At 28.8% G+C, this 15,750-nt stretch overlaps 3 protein-coding genes across 6 annotated transcripts; 1 reads left to right on the top strand and 2 right to left on the bottom strand.

Annotated features, from left to right (window-relative positions):
* Window positions 1-1,167: 1,167 nt before the first annotated feature.
* Window positions 1,168-6,634, bottom strand: LOC126858173 (ADAM 17-like protease). Its single transcript, XM_050608270.1, has 14 exons — window positions 6,328-6,634; window positions 5,740-5,878; window positions 5,519-5,619; window positions 5,333-5,454; window positions 4,887-5,037; window positions 4,590-4,780; window positions 4,322-4,516; window positions 4,114-4,252; window positions 3,788-3,942; window positions 3,423-3,503; window positions 3,055-3,263; window positions 2,711-2,949; window positions 1,936-2,051; window positions 1,168-1,863 (listed from the first exon to the last, which is right to left on the bottom strand). Exons 1-14 carry the CDS (start codon window positions 6,383-6,385, stop codon window positions 1,558-1,560), a joined length of 2,202 nt encoding a protein of 733 aa, XP_050464227.1. The 5' UTR covers window positions 6,386-6,634; the 3' UTR covers window positions 1,168-1,557.
* A 234-nt stretch (window positions 6,635-6,868) lies between these two features.
* On the top strand, window positions 6,869-11,149 carry LOC126858172 (N-acetyltransferase ESCO1). Its single transcript, XM_050608268.1, has 6 exons — window positions 6,869-7,071; window positions 7,360-9,048; window positions 9,305-9,533; window positions 9,618-9,791; window positions 9,858-10,063; window positions 10,137-11,149. The coding sequence occupies exons 2-6, from the start codon at window positions 7,373-7,375 to the stop codon at window positions 10,258-10,260; spliced, it is 2,409 nt and encodes an 802-aa protein (XP_050464225.1). The 5' UTR covers window positions 6,869-7,071; window positions 7,360-7,372; the 3' UTR covers window positions 10,261-11,149.
* On the bottom strand, window positions 11,150-15,519 carry LOC126858174 (probable ATP-dependent RNA helicase DDX43). Of its 4 annotated transcripts, none has more exons than XM_050608271.1 (12): window positions 15,375-15,507; window positions 15,088-15,287; window positions 14,366-14,720; window positions 14,078-14,299; window positions 13,773-13,988; window positions 13,532-13,658; window positions 13,247-13,412; window positions 12,894-13,136; window positions 12,579-12,726; window positions 12,184-12,425; window positions 11,931-12,093; window positions 11,150-11,847 (listed from the first exon to the last, which is right to left on the bottom strand). In XM_050608271.1, exons 3-12 carry the CDS (start codon window positions 14,678-14,680, stop codon window positions 11,710-11,712), a joined length of 1,980 nt encoding a protein of 659 aa, XP_050464228.1. In that variant the 5' UTR covers window positions 14,681-14,720; window positions 15,088-15,287; window positions 15,375-15,507; the 3' UTR covers window positions 11,150-11,709. The 4 variants fall into 4 exon arrangements, with proteins under 4 accessions (XP_050464228.1, XP_050464230.1, XP_050464231.1 ...); XM_050608273.1 differs by having other exon boundaries at window positions 15,180-15,287; XM_050608274.1 differs by having other exon boundaries at window positions 15,210-15,287.
* Window positions 15,520-15,750: the final 231 nt, after the last annotated feature.

The following is a 15,750-nucleotide window of genomic DNA, read 5'->3' as shown; positions in this document are numbered from 1 at the left end:
AAATATATAAATGTGAAAAGTAAAAATTTTTGTCATTAAAATTAATGGAAAAATTTTTCACATTTCCGTATTGGAAAAAAAGTTACATGATCCTCTATTTAGTTAATTAAATGTCAATTTATCTTACAGATGGAATTTACAAATGCATCCTCAAAAATATTCAATGTATTCACTATTTATGTATATGTTATTAATTATACTGTGACCATTTGCTACCTCGAGTGATTCATATCAAAGTTATGCTAAAAATCATATCTTAAAAATGCAAATAAACAAGGTGTGCATATTTTATATATCAATATACAAATTTTATTTATTTAAAATAATTATCACTTAACAAAATAGCAAGCATATATTAATATAATTTTTAAAATATTTATTATATATTCTGATTTCCGGAAATAAAATGCATAACGGAAGCTGGATGATATATCGTGCTGTTTTTTTTCTATGCAAAATACGAGAATTCGATAAAGCGCGCGTTGCCGATATGCGGGTACAGTATTAGGAGAATATGTTTTTGCAAAAAGAAAAACAAGAACAAATTAGAATTTCGAGAATTGTATCTCCTCTCTAACTTCAACATCAAGACTCAAGGGAACATATCTAATAATATTATAATACGATTTGAAGAAATATAAACTTTTAAATATTTTGAAATATATTTATCTTTTTCCGTATTCGAAATAAAAATTAAGATAAAAGTAAAAAATGTCAGTTTGATTATATTTCATATAATAATAGAGGTAGGCGAAATAAATATATAATGTGTAAAAATAGAAAAACAAATTTTATTTTCTTAATAATATATAGAAATAAGTACTAATGAAATTGTATTTGATTATTTGTTTACTCTGACTACTTTACTTTTATCTTTTAATTATAATTAATTTATAATTATTATTTTATTATTATTAAATATTATTTCTTCATATAACAGTTTTAAAAATTTTTAAATATAAAAAGTGAAAACAATAAAGAAATTCATATAAAAAAAATTAATTGTTATCACATAATTAATAATCAAATATATATTAAAATAGAGATCTAAAAAAAAGCAATAAAAACAACCTTATATAATTAACAATTTTGATATAATTTTTTGAAATTATATTATATATAAATTATTAAAATATTTCGTATAAATTATTCTTTTTTATGAATGTAAATCATATAATAAGTCATAATCATATTATAAAGAAAAATTTTTTTCAATGATAATGATATTCTAATTAAGTAGCAATTCGATAATAATAAGTATTAGGTAGAAAATGATACTTTAAAAATTAATATCCAATATGTGTATATGTGTGTATGTGTGTGTGTTATGTAATACTAAAAGAAAGTTAATTCCTTTCTGCTATAGGAATGTATCATTTGTTGTTCATTTACAACTCATTTAAAATTTCACAGTAATTATGTAAAAGTTATTAATATAATATTAAAAAAAAAATATTTATACTCAGTTATTCTAGATCAATATCACATTCTCTATATAAATTTCCTTGACTAGAAGATAAAATACGTAATGTAATGCAAACAATCTAGATTTATAATTTAGGATTGATGCATAACATGTACTCTTTGTCGCTGACCGCCAATATAAATTACTTGTCTTGGCTCATCTGGATGAATAAGTTCGTCTGTATGTTTCCATCGCCATTTCTTCTCGCTCTCTTTAATACGTCTGTGATCGATATAACTGATAACGCAACTCGCTGGTATCCATATGATAGTAGTAATAATTATTACAGCACCGACTATATTATCCTTTAGAAAACGCATAACTTTATTGATATTTATGTCCTCAATAATGTCCCAAAATCGCTCTACTACATCTTGAATTGTTTTCTCGCACGCGCCCTAAACACGAATGTGTATATATTAGAATTAATTAAAGTTTTTACTAAGTAAAGTGTTTTAATATCGTCTTACCTGATTGCAAAAACCTTGAATGCATGGTGTTCCGTCAGGTAAAATATCTGGTGGGTCTATTGGAAAACATGTTTCGTTCAAACTCATTCTGCAGCATCTTTTACATGCATCTCCAACTGTTAATAAAAAATTGGATATAATGATAATATTAATAATAAAAATAACATATATATATATATATATATATATATATATATATATATATTTACACATAATTACATACATATATTTACACATAAGTGCACATTGTCAATATATAACATAACTAATTGCTAACATATTAGTAATATACAACCAATTTTAAAATGCAACTTTTTGTCTTCTTTTTATAGAATTATAAATATCTTCATAAAATAATATTTTAGTTTTTTTTTTTTTCTTTTTAATTCAGATATCATGTAACTTTTTCATGTAACTAGAGTGAAATATGAAGTGAAAAATATTACCATTAAAATTAATGGCAAAATATTTTACTTTTCATGTTTCCGCCCTAGGGAAAAAGTTATATGATCACTGTCCTAATAAAAAAAAAAAAGAGTAACCATTATGATACAGAATCAAAAAGTCAAAAAGTAACAATTGATTCCATATTGCACATATCAATAGACTATTTGTAAATAAATTGCAAATTTGTAGAATTAAATTATAAAATACAAATTCTACTTTTTTCTTGTATATAATATGAGAAAATGATACAAGTATATATAAGCATGATAAAATTCTCTTGCTGTTTATCATTCTTATTAACATTCAGAAGTTGAAATAAAGTACATACTTGTGTCACACATGCAACTTTGTAAATTTTGAGTCTCGCAGTATGGCACACATTTGCCTCCGCGGCATTGGCCACGTTCAAGACAACTAGTACCATCCATCATGGCTGGAGATCTTGGACATTCGCTGGATGCCCCAGTGCAACGTGATTCTTGTTCACAAGTCGCGTATTGCGCATCGCGACATTTCACGCTTGCAGGCATATATGCGCAACTTTGACAGCACGGCGAATTTTTGTCACTGTTGAAAGAATTAAAATGAACATTTTGAATTGCTGACTATAAATAACTTAAAGATTTTCATCATAAAATTGTAGAAAAAATAAAGATGTAATTGTAACATTACCTACAAACCGCTCCTTGATTACTTCGAAGTTTACAATTTTTATCACAACATGGATCATTATCTTCCGTTCCTAAGAGACCTGCATCACATTCCTCGTCACCTTCGACCCTTAAATTTCCGCAGAACGATTCTTCTGGCTCTGAGAAACAACGTCCAGATTTGGCTAGCAAGACCTTCCTAATAGATCTTAAACTGCATGGCGAAAATCTCTATGCATGGAAAAAAAACTTTAAAAAATATATAAAAACAATTCTAGTAGCATAAAAAGTAATCTATTTTAATGCCTTGCTCAAGAAACATGCATTAAAATATTCATTTTATCGTATTATGATAGAAATTGAAATGTGTTACTAGAATATATACTTTACCTTGTTGTTTACATCATAACCACTAACACTGTAAGTGTACATCAAGTAAGATCCACCTTGGCTTGCACTTGGACTGCAACTCTATAATCAATAGTCAAAAAATTAAATGCCAATCTTGCAAAGAAACAAAATAAAAATAAAATGTTAATATTTGTTAATAAGACAAAGTGGATGTTGATACAAGGATATGTTCCAACAATTAATGAACAAAAGATTTCAAGATATTTTTGTATCAACTTCACTTTCCTCAATCTTTTTTTTTAATTTTTAATAATGATATTTTCTATTTGAATTGTGTGTGTTAAACATTAGTTCCATATCTCAGGAATTGTGATATATATAATAATATCTAAACTGTAATTTACCGAAACATCTGGATCATGTTCAGAACCCCAATTATGACCAAATTCATGTGCTGTTACCAAATCGGCTTCTCTTGTAATTACTCTCTGCCCGTAATGATTTCTGCTGGAGCTTAGGCCTGAGTTCAGATATAATGTATATCCATTTTTGAAATATTCTGTAAAAAAATAAATTTTAATAAAAAAATTTTTTGATAATTTATGTTGTATAAAAGAGAAAAAAATATAATATTACATAAATGTCATATTATGTTTTGTTATACATGTTTCGTTATACAATATTTGATATTTATATATTAATTTAAAATATACTTTTTTAAAATACAGACCTGGTGTACATATACCACCCACTGAATTTCTACGAGGAGATCCTACATAAGCCAATCCAAGAATACCACCTTCAAACTTAAGATCAGTAAATAGGTGAGCCAAACAAAAGTCCTTATGGCTATATTCTCGACTGAACACCTGCATTAACACATTATATAAAAACAAATAGTATATTTAATTTTAAGAATAAGAAATAGTCTTAATAACCTCGAGCAATGTACGGACATCCCATTTCTCGCGAATCATATTGTAATGTGTTTCGCCACCTCTCACTCGTGTCGGTTCACTATGAACAACAATCTTTTTAATAACAAAACCCATTCCTTTGAAACCATCTTCCTCTTTATGTTCCATCCATAAGGTATCATTATAAATCTTATGTACTCTATCAATCAAACTTATCTGCAATAAATTAAAATTACAATTGCAAATCAAATGTATATAAACAACTGTATATTATTAAGCTCAGATATACCAAATAATTAATTGTAGTTTTTGTACTGCTGGCACCCATCTCTTGATAAAATCGATAATCGGCAACCAGTAATAATGGGCATCTTGTTTTAGTCGGTGCATAATCATAAGTTTCTGTTTGCCTTTTCACCCTGTTGTCATTCTTTCTTGTATCATCTTCCTCAAAATCGTCCTCATCATTTAATGTATAATCTATGACAGAAAGTGTGCGTAATATTAATATCACAGAATTAGAAATAATTTTATTAAAGCACAAAAGAAATTATTTGTACTATTTATATCTATGATAAAACCATACTTAAATTTTCTTTGACGTAACCACAGGTCTTTGGAGCTCCATGTGTATGACCTTCTCCATCTTTGTAATGTTCCCAACTGAGTTTAACATCAGATGATTTATAAATAATCATTGTTTGATTGTCTAGATGAGGGAGATGTCTCCAAGATGGCTAAAATACATCCACTTGTTGAAGCTGACTTTTAATTAATAATCTGAGAATCTGTGTTAAATGTAAATAGCCAAAATTTCAAGATATAATTCAGAATGCAATACTGTATTGTGATATATTCTTATTTTTAATATTATTTTTAATATTAAAATATATTATTTTGTATATGTGTGTGTGTGTGTGTGTATATTGAAGCACATATTTTTTTCATATAATTTTATCTAACACTTTATTTTTCATTGTATTGCTTCTTAGCTATTATTATATAAATTTCATTCAACATATATGTACTCACCTCAATATGATAAGTTTCATCCAAAGTTGTTATAGTACCAGTTAAAATTTCATTATCAATATGCATTTGAGCATGAGACTCGATTTCTCCAAATACTCGGCCATGATAAAAATTGTCATGATCTGTGGGACAAAATTAAAAAAACACAGTGTCTTGATTTTTTTTTTTTAATATATATTGTTATACCTAAATGTATAGTTTTTTCCTTTCCATCAGCATTGACTTCATATGCCTTAAAATTGGAATGTATAACTTCTCTTCTAGGTGTTAAAATTAATCGAAAATGACTGTAAATAAAAAAAAAGAAATATTAATATATAAAATATTAATATATAAACATTTTCAAAGATAACAGAATAATTTTTTTGACAATAACATAAATATAAGAACAATCAAATATATCTTACCGCCCATGTGAATAAAATTCCATTTCACTTATTTTATTATATGGATTATAACTGTGATGAATACCTCGTTTTACAATCTTATGTTGGAAATGAGTACTATGAATTGTTTCATAGTATTTTAAACTTCTATGCAGCCCATCTGTTAATATAAAATTAATGCTAATATTAAATTTTAAAAACAGATAACATATTGTACAAGATTTGCAATAACAATAAAAAATAATAATCCAAAATTTTTCATTTAAATATAAGATTAAAGTAGAGAACATAAAAAAAAAATAATCATTAATTCTGTGTAAGCCAGTATTAAAGATCTTACTAAGCCTGAAAAAAATCTGTATTGAAATTTGTTTGACAATTTATAAAAAAAGGGATATAACTTATTTTCTAATTCTGCTAACTTATATGAAAGAAGTTTTAAATTTTTTTCAATCAAATAACTTGATATTTGTTTAAAAAAATTTTTCTCAGCTTTAAACAAAAAACTTTATCTTTTAATTTTTAGATTTTTATTTTTTATGTTAATTGCAAATCAATCTGTGACACACTATAAAACAGCTATTATATGAATTTAAATATGTAACTTACGAATACTCTGGAGAATAATAAATATACAATAGACAAGTAAAGTATTTCGCTTATCCATTGTTGGTGGAAGAATTAACAATATACTTTGTTTTTATATATACTTGTATACATAGGTTACAATCTATAATACTGTAATCTTTTTCTTGCACGGATTATTGCAATTTTTTCAATACTTTTGACACGATTCATCCAGAAAAAAGTATTTGTCATAAATGGCATAATAACATGAGTAAAAAGAGCAAAATTAGATTATTCGTAAACATGAACAACTCTTTTATTCTTATCCGCTTTTATCCATCACGTGTGATTGACGATGACAATGTACCGATTAGTTCTATTTATAACCGGACCAATCGGTGCATTAAAATACCGCGAGCTAGAGGAATTTAGCCAATGAGATTGCTGGATAATTCTTCTTTGAGACTCATCATTTCATGTTAAGCGCGTATCTAAATAGTCATGCATCATGGTCATAGTACCTAATACGAGGCATATAGCGCATGCGCGAAATGACCCGCGTAAACTTCAGTTCAGTTGCGCAGCAACTAATGCGGTATTCAATTTTCTTGCTCGTTTCCCGCGTTTCTTTCATGTGATTCTGAATGTGAATTTTTATAAAAAGTATACCGCTTTTCGAGAAAAATTATATTAATATATAACGAGTGTAAATATTGAACGTCACTTATTTATCAACAATCTTTGATGCACTGAGTGGAAACACTTTCTTATATTCGTCCGATCCAGGTTAAGTTTATTTATGCATTGCATTAAATTAATTTTTTTCATTCGAACACACTAACTTCTCTCGCATATTTATATGATTCGCTGCTTTGATATTATAAATGGAAGAGTAATATATATATGTATTGTAGGAGACTGATTAAATCATAAAATATATTTTTTAAATCTTGTGCATTATATTTCGATATTATCAGTATTGTAAAAATAATCTTTCATTACTATAATCAAAGCCAATCGAAATCTATAAATATATCTTAATTTTGGTATTGGTTGCTTTTTTTATATTATTAGAAATTATTCAACAATGTCAATGGATAACGATCAAGGGGATTTACTTTACACTCCACGACGAGCTCAAAAATGTCTCTTTACACCATCTAAAGGCAATGTTTGTAAGAAAAACACATCTCAAGATTCAAATTGTAGCAAGGATGTTGAAGCAGTTTCAGGAGAAGATTCAGACTTGGGACCTATATCACCATTGGCTTTTACTGATCGAAGTCCAAGTCTTAGTGATAGTTCTTCAGGAAGAGAATTTATCTCTCCACTTGTTACACCTGAAAAATTATCTTTATCTGATGTACCTGCGTCCTGGGATCGTTTAACAAAGCGTAATAAGGAGGATCGTATATCACCTTTTAGTTCACTTAGGAAAGTCACTAGAGCTGCTAGATATTCGCCAAGATGTAAATTTATTAACAGCTTATCAAGATCACTACCATCTTCTCCACGCAAATTGATGGAACCATTAACGCCACAGCGCTCAAAGATGAGTGTGACAATGGATGAAATAGTACCAGAAACACCTCAACGAAATTTTGCCACAGAAATACAAAATCAGAACATCACAGAAACACCCCGAAAGAGTAGAACTCCTGAGTGTAGGCAGATAACACCTTTAAGTTCCATAAGTAAAACAGCTCCATTGCCGAAACTTCACAGACGAAAATCTTTCAGTGGGCTTGGAATAAGTGAAAGCTTCTCACCCGAACAAAAAGAGAATACATTGAAAAGGCACGCGCACGATCAATTGACAGTGAAACCGGCAAAATTATTCAAGGCGGATGATGTTTCTGCGCCTAGAGCGAGAGCAGCATTATTTCAGGAGAGAAAGAATGAACCTAATAGCTTGAAAGATATTTCATTGAATACAAAAACATTTTACAGTAGCAAAACGAGGACCGAGCGACCATTTGCTTTTGGTAATTTTAGTAATAGCGATGTTAACAAAAGACGAAGTTTACCGATGCAGAATATAAACAGCAGGCGTTCGTTATTAAAAAAGCAGAAATTCGGTAAAATAAATGCTGGCGTGTTTCACGGTATCAAAAAGCCAAAGAAACCTAAAACGAAACCAGAGATATTGAAGAAAGAACAGCATATTACACAAACTCCTGCCATTTCAAATAAAAATTCACCTGTGAATGCAATTGCAGAGAAAGTTCCTTCACCAGAGATCGACTATAGTAAAAGATTTTTCAAAACTAAGAGATTAAACAGAACGATTGAGGCTGCTAATGAATCAGTAATGAATCAGAAACATGTTCACGCTACAACAAATATGTGCAAGCAACAAAAAGCTGCAGGCATCTGTCTGGATACCACGGATCTGACTGTGGATGAACCAGAAATTGAAGCTACATTGGAGCAAGATAAAGTTATTAATCTCTTGAAAATATTGGAGGATGATTGGGCGAAGGATGATTATGATACAATGGAAACATTAACCAATAGTACAGTAAATACTATTTCTCCGTCAAAAACGACGACGACGATAGCTAAGAATGTGATCATGTCACCAGCTACTGAACTCAGTAATATGACTTCGACCATGAATATCAAAGATGTTACTTCTCTGACAAACTTTGGAAATCTTTCGCTTGACAATACAGGCAGTAATAATGATGATGTAAAAACTAGCAAAAAAAGATACTTTCCATTATTCACTAAAGGATATTCTGCATCTGATAATATTTTCGAGTATGTTTTGCAATGTCTGTGCTATAAATCACAGATCTTTTTCATTATTATTAAAAATATTTAATTTAATTTATATAAAACTATATATATATATTTTTTTTTTATTAATATTTTTATTTTATTTATATTAATTCTTTATTTTATTTATATTAATATAAAAAATGTTTTTTTAATATTTTAAATCATATAAGTAAAAATATTATAAAGAATTCAATTCTAGATCTATTTCGATATAGTATTTGGATTATTTTTTTAGAGAAACAAATCACGGAAAAGCTACAAAATCTTCAAAAAAAAATATGCTGCAATGGCAATCATCTACAAAAGGTGGTGGCGCAGAAGATCAATATCAGTTAGATGCTGGTCAAAAGTCTTTTGGTGCCACTCAATGCCCAGAATGTAATGTTGTATACCAATTGGGCAATCCTGAAGATGAAAATGCTCATTTAAATTATCACAATAGCATACGAACTTTAAAATTCCAGGTAAACTGAGTCCTATGTCCATAAAATTAGTATCATATATTGCTATAAAGAAATATGATAATCTATCTATTACATGTATTTTAGGGGTGGAAGAATGAGCGTGTTATAATGGAAGATCCTTTTACATCTAGCAGAATAATATTGGTCGAACCACATGACTCGAAACAATATTGGAAGAAAGTATCAGATATTCTGGCTATTGTAGATAAAGATTTGGGATTGGCGGACATGAGCATGTCAGATTATCAGGGCAAAAAGGTATGCATAAAGATATAGTGTTTACATTGTGTTGAATTCGATAAAAGAAAAATACGCATCACGCAGGTCTTGTTATATATACGCGAGAAAAATGTTCTCGGAATATTGGTAGCGGAACCTATCCAAACGGCGTATCGTATGATTCCTGAGCTAATTGAGCTGGACTGTTGTACCGCTGAAAGCACACCTACGAAATGCGGCATAAACGTTGTCTGGACGGCGATGAGTCACCGTAAACAGGGTATTGCTACTAAACTCGTCGATACTTTGAGGTAATCTGTTACGGTTGTTAATCACGCTATTGGTAACAAAAATATTTTAATTATCATTGTTCATGTGTTTCAGATCGAAATTCTTCTATGGTTATGTGATGTCGTTGGATGATATAGCGTTTTCTATACCGACTCCAAGTGGTAAAATCTTTGCTGAGAAATATACGAAAACACGAAATTTCAAAGTTTACAACTAAGTCTTCATAAGGCTTCAATATTTTGTGACGTGTTTTATTCTAAATGATCATTTTCTTTTCCGGTTTATTATTAATAAAAAACCCGGTGATCATTTATTACTATATTATACATTTTAAAAAAACTTTTACCTTGTTTGCCTATTTTCTTGAAAACTTTACTAGAGATATTTATGGAAAAAAAAGATTGATATGGTCTCTTTAATTTATTAATGTAATTTTTCGTTTTAAATTATTTGTCGATACAAAAATACATTTTATTTAGATTTCACAATTCTAATGAATCTCTTTCTCAATACACAATAATACATATTTTAAAAAATTTAATATAAGATGATAGATTTAAATAATACTATTGGGTAATTATACTTATGGTCTTCAAGTTTGAGTAAGTTGATAAAAATACGAATATCCTTGAAATAAATAGATTAAGTATATAAGGTTCCATCTCTAATTTATTAAATAGATACGTGCTATTAATTCTAATCACTGAACTTTATACATATGGAAATCGCCGTGTTTCTCAAAAAACACGCGGCCCGACAAAGAAGACATTGTATGATCTTTTGTCTTTTTCTGTTTTAGACTTCTTTTTTAGTGGTAGAATTACCGTCATAAAAGTTAGATAATGATGTTGATTATATATAGATTGGTACAAGAGCTAAGAAGAAAAGAGACAAAAGTCACGGCAATGTCCTTTTTGTCAGACCGCACATTTATATCAGATTTATACAGAAAGGCACATTCCAATATGTATAGAGTTCAGTGATTCTAATATATTTTTCTTAAAATAATAGAAATAATATATCTAACAATGTGAATTATTTATAGATGGAATATGTTATATCTAAAATTATCTGTTTGGTGAGGAAATTAAATGAATTTCATTGAATTGAATGGTTCATTTCTTTTAATCAAATTAAATGTTGAAAATATAAGTTTTATTGTTTTTTGTAAAACAAATTTATGCATGGTACGCATTTCTAAACAAATATGTTTAGAAAAAACTTATAAAATAAAATGTTATTTCTTACTAACATATTGAATACTTTTAAACATACAGTAGAGGGTCATGTATTCTGCTTTTGATAATAATTAGAACGAAAAGGCAAATTGCAATTTTATTGCAATTGTATAACATGCTAAATATTTTAACTCCAGTATAAAATAAACTATAGAAGAAATTTTAAATCTTATAAAATCCTATAATTAACTTTGGCAATTAACAATAAGAAATATAAAAGGAACATTTTATTATTATTTGTAATTGTTCTGGAGAAATCACACATGGATGAAATAAAAATATTATATCACAATGTATTAGGTATTAATTATCTTATAAGAACCTTCTTTGCATTGTTTGATATATATACATGCTTAGATATATATATATAGTTTACACTTACAATAAAAATAAATCTTACGTCATTCATATTATTAATCGGTCGGAATTTACCATCGACTACGATTATAGCCTTGTCTACCTCTATTGCCGTCCCTACTATTTCTTAGACCAGATCGTTCTGAATCTTTTTTCTGTTTCCATGCTTCATATCTTTCAGCCATTTTATATAATTCCTCAGGAACTTCCTGAAATAAAAGATAGAAGAGTTTCATTTCTTTGTAGAAAATCTGGAATAATTAAATGCTTGCCTAGCAGCATAACTACTTACTTGACTAGCTTCTTCAAGAATACTGATAAGTTCCTTAGCATGATGCCAGTCTTGTCTTGTCATGAAAGTGATACTTTCTCCTGTTCGACCCGCGCGTCCTGTACGACCGACTCTGTGAACGTATTCCTCTATATCCTTTGGGAAGTCATAATTCAGAACATATCTAAAACAGCAGGATTGTTATAATAAAGCTGTATGTATATTGATATTATATTATAAGTAACATAATCCATTTTTTACTTGTGAAACTTACGTAATGTCTTCAATATCGATTCCTCGACTAGCTACATCAGTCGCGAGAAGAATCTGAACCGCTCCAGTCTTAAGATCTTCTAATGCTTGTTCCCTATCCGCTTGCTCTCTATCACCGTGAATGCTCTGACAATCGATATTCGCCAAAGCTAAATCACTAGAAATATCATCCACCTTTGCTTTCTTACCAAAAAAGATTATCACCTTATCATGAGAGCCCATCTCATGCAAGAATTGATGCATCTACAATATTGTAATAATATATGGTTAATATGACATAGAAGAATAGTTTACAACTAATTCTGCATCAAGAATTCTGAGAAAAAAAAAGAAAAAGTGATTTACAGTAATGAAAACAAGTGAGAGTTTTGTAAATTATTTCAAAATGCTACTAACCATTTCTAACTTTTCATCTTCATTAATCAAGCAAATTTTCTGTGTTACAGAGTGAACAGCTGCTAAATCAAGTGATCCAACGCATACTTGAATAGGATTTTTCATATATGATTGAGCTAAACGTCTTACACCTGGAGGCCATGTAGCGCTGACAAAAGAACAGAACAAAGAAACACATTAACATTCATTGCATTAATTATATATAACTTATATGAATATACATATAAATATATAGGATTTAAATTATTATTAAATTTCTTTTCTCCTAAAAAAATCCTATTTTAATAATGAATCTTTAACAGATATAGCTTATACCTCGTCATAACAGTTTGTCGATCTGGCCGCACACCCAGCAAGGTCTTGCGAATTTGTGGTTCAAAACCCATGTCCAACATACGATCGGCTTCATCAAGTATGAGATATGTCACAGCTGTTACGTTCAACACTCCTGCCTGCACCAAGTCATTTAATCTTCCAGGAGTCGCAATTACTATCTGCACGCCCTTTGTTACAATATCGATTTGTTGCTTGCGACTTCCACCACCGTATACGCATACTCTGAAATAATTTTTAATTATGTAATAAGCAAGTTTATAATATTCTGAATATAAAATAACACATGGAAATGCGCAAATCTTGCGGAATCTTATTATATGAAATAAACTCACGCTTTAATGCCGCGATAAGAATATTTTCCTACTTCTTTTTCAATTTGCAACGCCAATTCTCTCGTCGGTGCCATAACAAGGACATTTGGTCCAGGGCGCTCCTCGCGTGGAGTTACTTGCCCATCAATATGAATTAGAGCAGGTAGTAAAAAAGCAAGAGTTTTTCCTAAAATCAATATTTGAGTATCAATATATATATATATATATATATATATATATATATATATATATATATATATATATATATATGTGCACAAATACAGATGAGATAAAAAATATTCGAACCAGTTCCAGTTTGCGCTATTCCAATAAGATCTTGACCACTTAATAAAATAGGCCATGCTTGACATTGAATAGGACTCGGTTTGTTAAATCCCTGTTTTTGTATTTCTCTAAGAATTTCTGGATAGCTCTATATTATAAATAAAATATGTATGGATCTTGTAAAAATGATACATTTATATGAGTATATATATTTATATGATAGATATATTTATATGAGTTCATATTTAATTGACTATATTACTTGAAAAGCTTGTTCAAAAGTCTCAATAAGATTTGGTATTTTTATCTTGTCAGAGCCTTCTTCATTCTCAAAAACAAACTTAACTTCTATATCATTGTTCATTTTCTTGAGTTCGGCTACTTTCGTTTTTGACATATTAGCAACAATTGGATCTTCCTTATAAAAATTTTTTATAATAGGAGGCAAAGTTGCCCATTTTTGCTTCTGATGATTTTCCTGGCCAAGAAAAAGATCAATGTACTCATATGTACACATATTATGGAATAATTGATCTAATTCAATTTATTATAATGTGCAAAACATACATATTCTTCATTGGCCTTGATCCAATCAAAATTGTTCCAATCAATTTCTTCTTTTTTTTCTCCAAAATTAGTTTCTCTCTTTTGATTAGATTCTCTACCTTGGTATGAAGTACTTCTGTCAATTAATAATTCCTCTATTAAACTTTTAGCTCGTTGCTGTGCTTCATCTGTACCAATCAATATCACAGCAGTCTGTCCATTTTCATTTGATTGTTTGTCGATCTAAATAAAGACAAAAGTATTGCAGTTGAATTACATTTTCCACAATGCATATTCTTTGTTACTTACATTGATCTTAGCACTGCTCTCATCTTGCAGAGCTTTAATTTTGCTGCCACTTCTTCCAATAAGTCTTCCGACATTGTTGGCATCAATGTACATAACAAGTTCATTTGTATCATTTGAAGCATTATCATTACTTCTTTTACGTGAACTACTACTGTATGTTTGAGTATTTGAACTATTCCAGTTATCACTGGATGATTTGTTATAGTGACTCTGAAACTGACTGTCTCTTCTGTCTCTATTGTTTCTTTCCCAGTTGCGATAATTTTGATCATATCTTTCTGATGATATTCTATTACCTTCCCTTCTGCGACTCATTATTGATAGTAATAGAAACTTTTGTGATAAAAATTAAATTCTAAAATATATAAATATAACATATAATATGAAAGATTGGGAAAATAAATATCTGTGTTTATTTCAATTATATTTTCTACATTAATAAAAATATTAAAAATATTATATATATTATAAATTCTTTTGAGAATTATATAAATGCATAAAGTATAAAGAGAATAAACAAGAATCAAAGCTTTTTTGCTCTAAAACAAAACAGTTTTATTTTTCAAGTAGAATATACAACTGAAATAAAACAGATCTTATATTTTATAAAAATTTGAGTCCTGTTTTTCTTATTATAAATGAATTTTCTCTCTTATGCAAATATATATATTTATACAAGAGATATATTTTACACAAGTAAATATAATAGTTATTGTATTTACAAGCACTAGAAAAAAGAATTTGTTTGAAAATGTGTCTGCACATATAAGTTTCTTTATAAATGTTAATTATTTTATTATAAATTGATGTATACATAAATGGTACGTCACAAAATGCTACACACGGTTAGAGATACGTCCGACAACTAGCTATATCAGATTACATTTACGTTATGCTGACAAGAAATATCTTTCTTCTTGTCCTGCAAAAAGCGCGAACGTGTAAAGTGACTCAACCAAGAAAAAAAATGATGTAAACAAATTTTGTTACTCTATTCAATAATACGCACTTTTTATTACTCGAAACTTTCTTCTGTCTGATTTATTCTACCGTGTCTAAGGTCATCTGAGGTATATCGACGATAAGAAATCGAAAGAAATATTTTCTATCATTTATCAACCATTTATTTCAAATTCTAACCGCATGTGACCTCAACAAATTTAGACTGTGATCGTGAAGACACTAGAAATGCTTCGAAGCGTTGAATTGATCAATCAGGACAAAAAGAATAAAGATTTCCTTATTCTGATTGGTTAATGCAATGTTCCAACATCTCTAACGTTTCCCGACCAGCTTAAATTTTTAAATCAACTAATCACAGTCAAATATTTTTATTGCGTTTAAAATGCTTGATTGTGATTGGTCGATTTGTTTTTTAATAGAAA

Source organism: Cataglyphis hispanica, chromosome 24 (genome assembly GCF_021464435.1).
Source record: "Cataglyphis hispanica isolate Lineage 1 chromosome 24, ULB_Chis1_1.0, whole genome shotgun sequence".
Taxonomy (NCBI): Eukaryota; Metazoa; Arthropoda; class Insecta; order Hymenoptera; family Formicidae; genus Cataglyphis; species Cataglyphis hispanica.
This window is presented reverse-complemented; position numbering and strand designations above follow the sequence as displayed.

Bases quoted from the DNA above. Each gene is read 5' to 3' on its own strand.
- LOC126858173 (XM_050608270.1), bottom strand. From the start codon at position 6,385: ATGGATAAGCGAAATACTTTACTTGTCTATTGTATATTTATTATTCTC. The intron at 5,455-5,518 runs GTATAACAATAT...TTTGTCCCACAG, and splicing joins GGAAAAAACTATACATTTAG to ATCATGACAATTTTTATCAT. The intron at 4,517-4,589 runs GTATATCTGAGC...AATTTATTGCAG, and splicing joins AAACTACAATTAATTATTTG to ATAAGTTTGATTGATAGAGT.
- LOC126858172 (XM_050608268.1), top strand. From the start codon at position 7,373: ATGTCAATGGATAACGATCAAGGGGATTTACTTTACACTCCACGACGA. The intron at 9,049-9,304 runs GTATGTTTTGCA...TTATTTTTTTAG, and splicing joins GCATCTGATAATATTTTCGA to AGAAACAAATCACGGAAAAG. The intron at 9,534-9,617 runs GTAAACTGAGTC...CATGTATTTTAG, and splicing joins TACGAACTTTAAAATTCCAG to GGGTGGAAGAATGAGCGTGT.
- LOC126858174 (XM_050608272.1), bottom strand. From the start codon at position 14,680: ATGAGTCGCAGAAGGGAAGGTAATAGAATATCATCAGAAAGATATGAT. The intron at 13,989-14,077 runs GTATGTTTTGCA...TTTCTTGGCCAG, and splicing joins TCAAGGCCAATGAAGAATAT to GAAAATCATCAGAAGCAAAA. The intron at 13,659-13,772 runs GTAATATAGTCA...TTTATAATATAG, and splicing joins CTTTTGAACAAGCTTTTCAA to AGCTATCCAGAAATTCTTAG.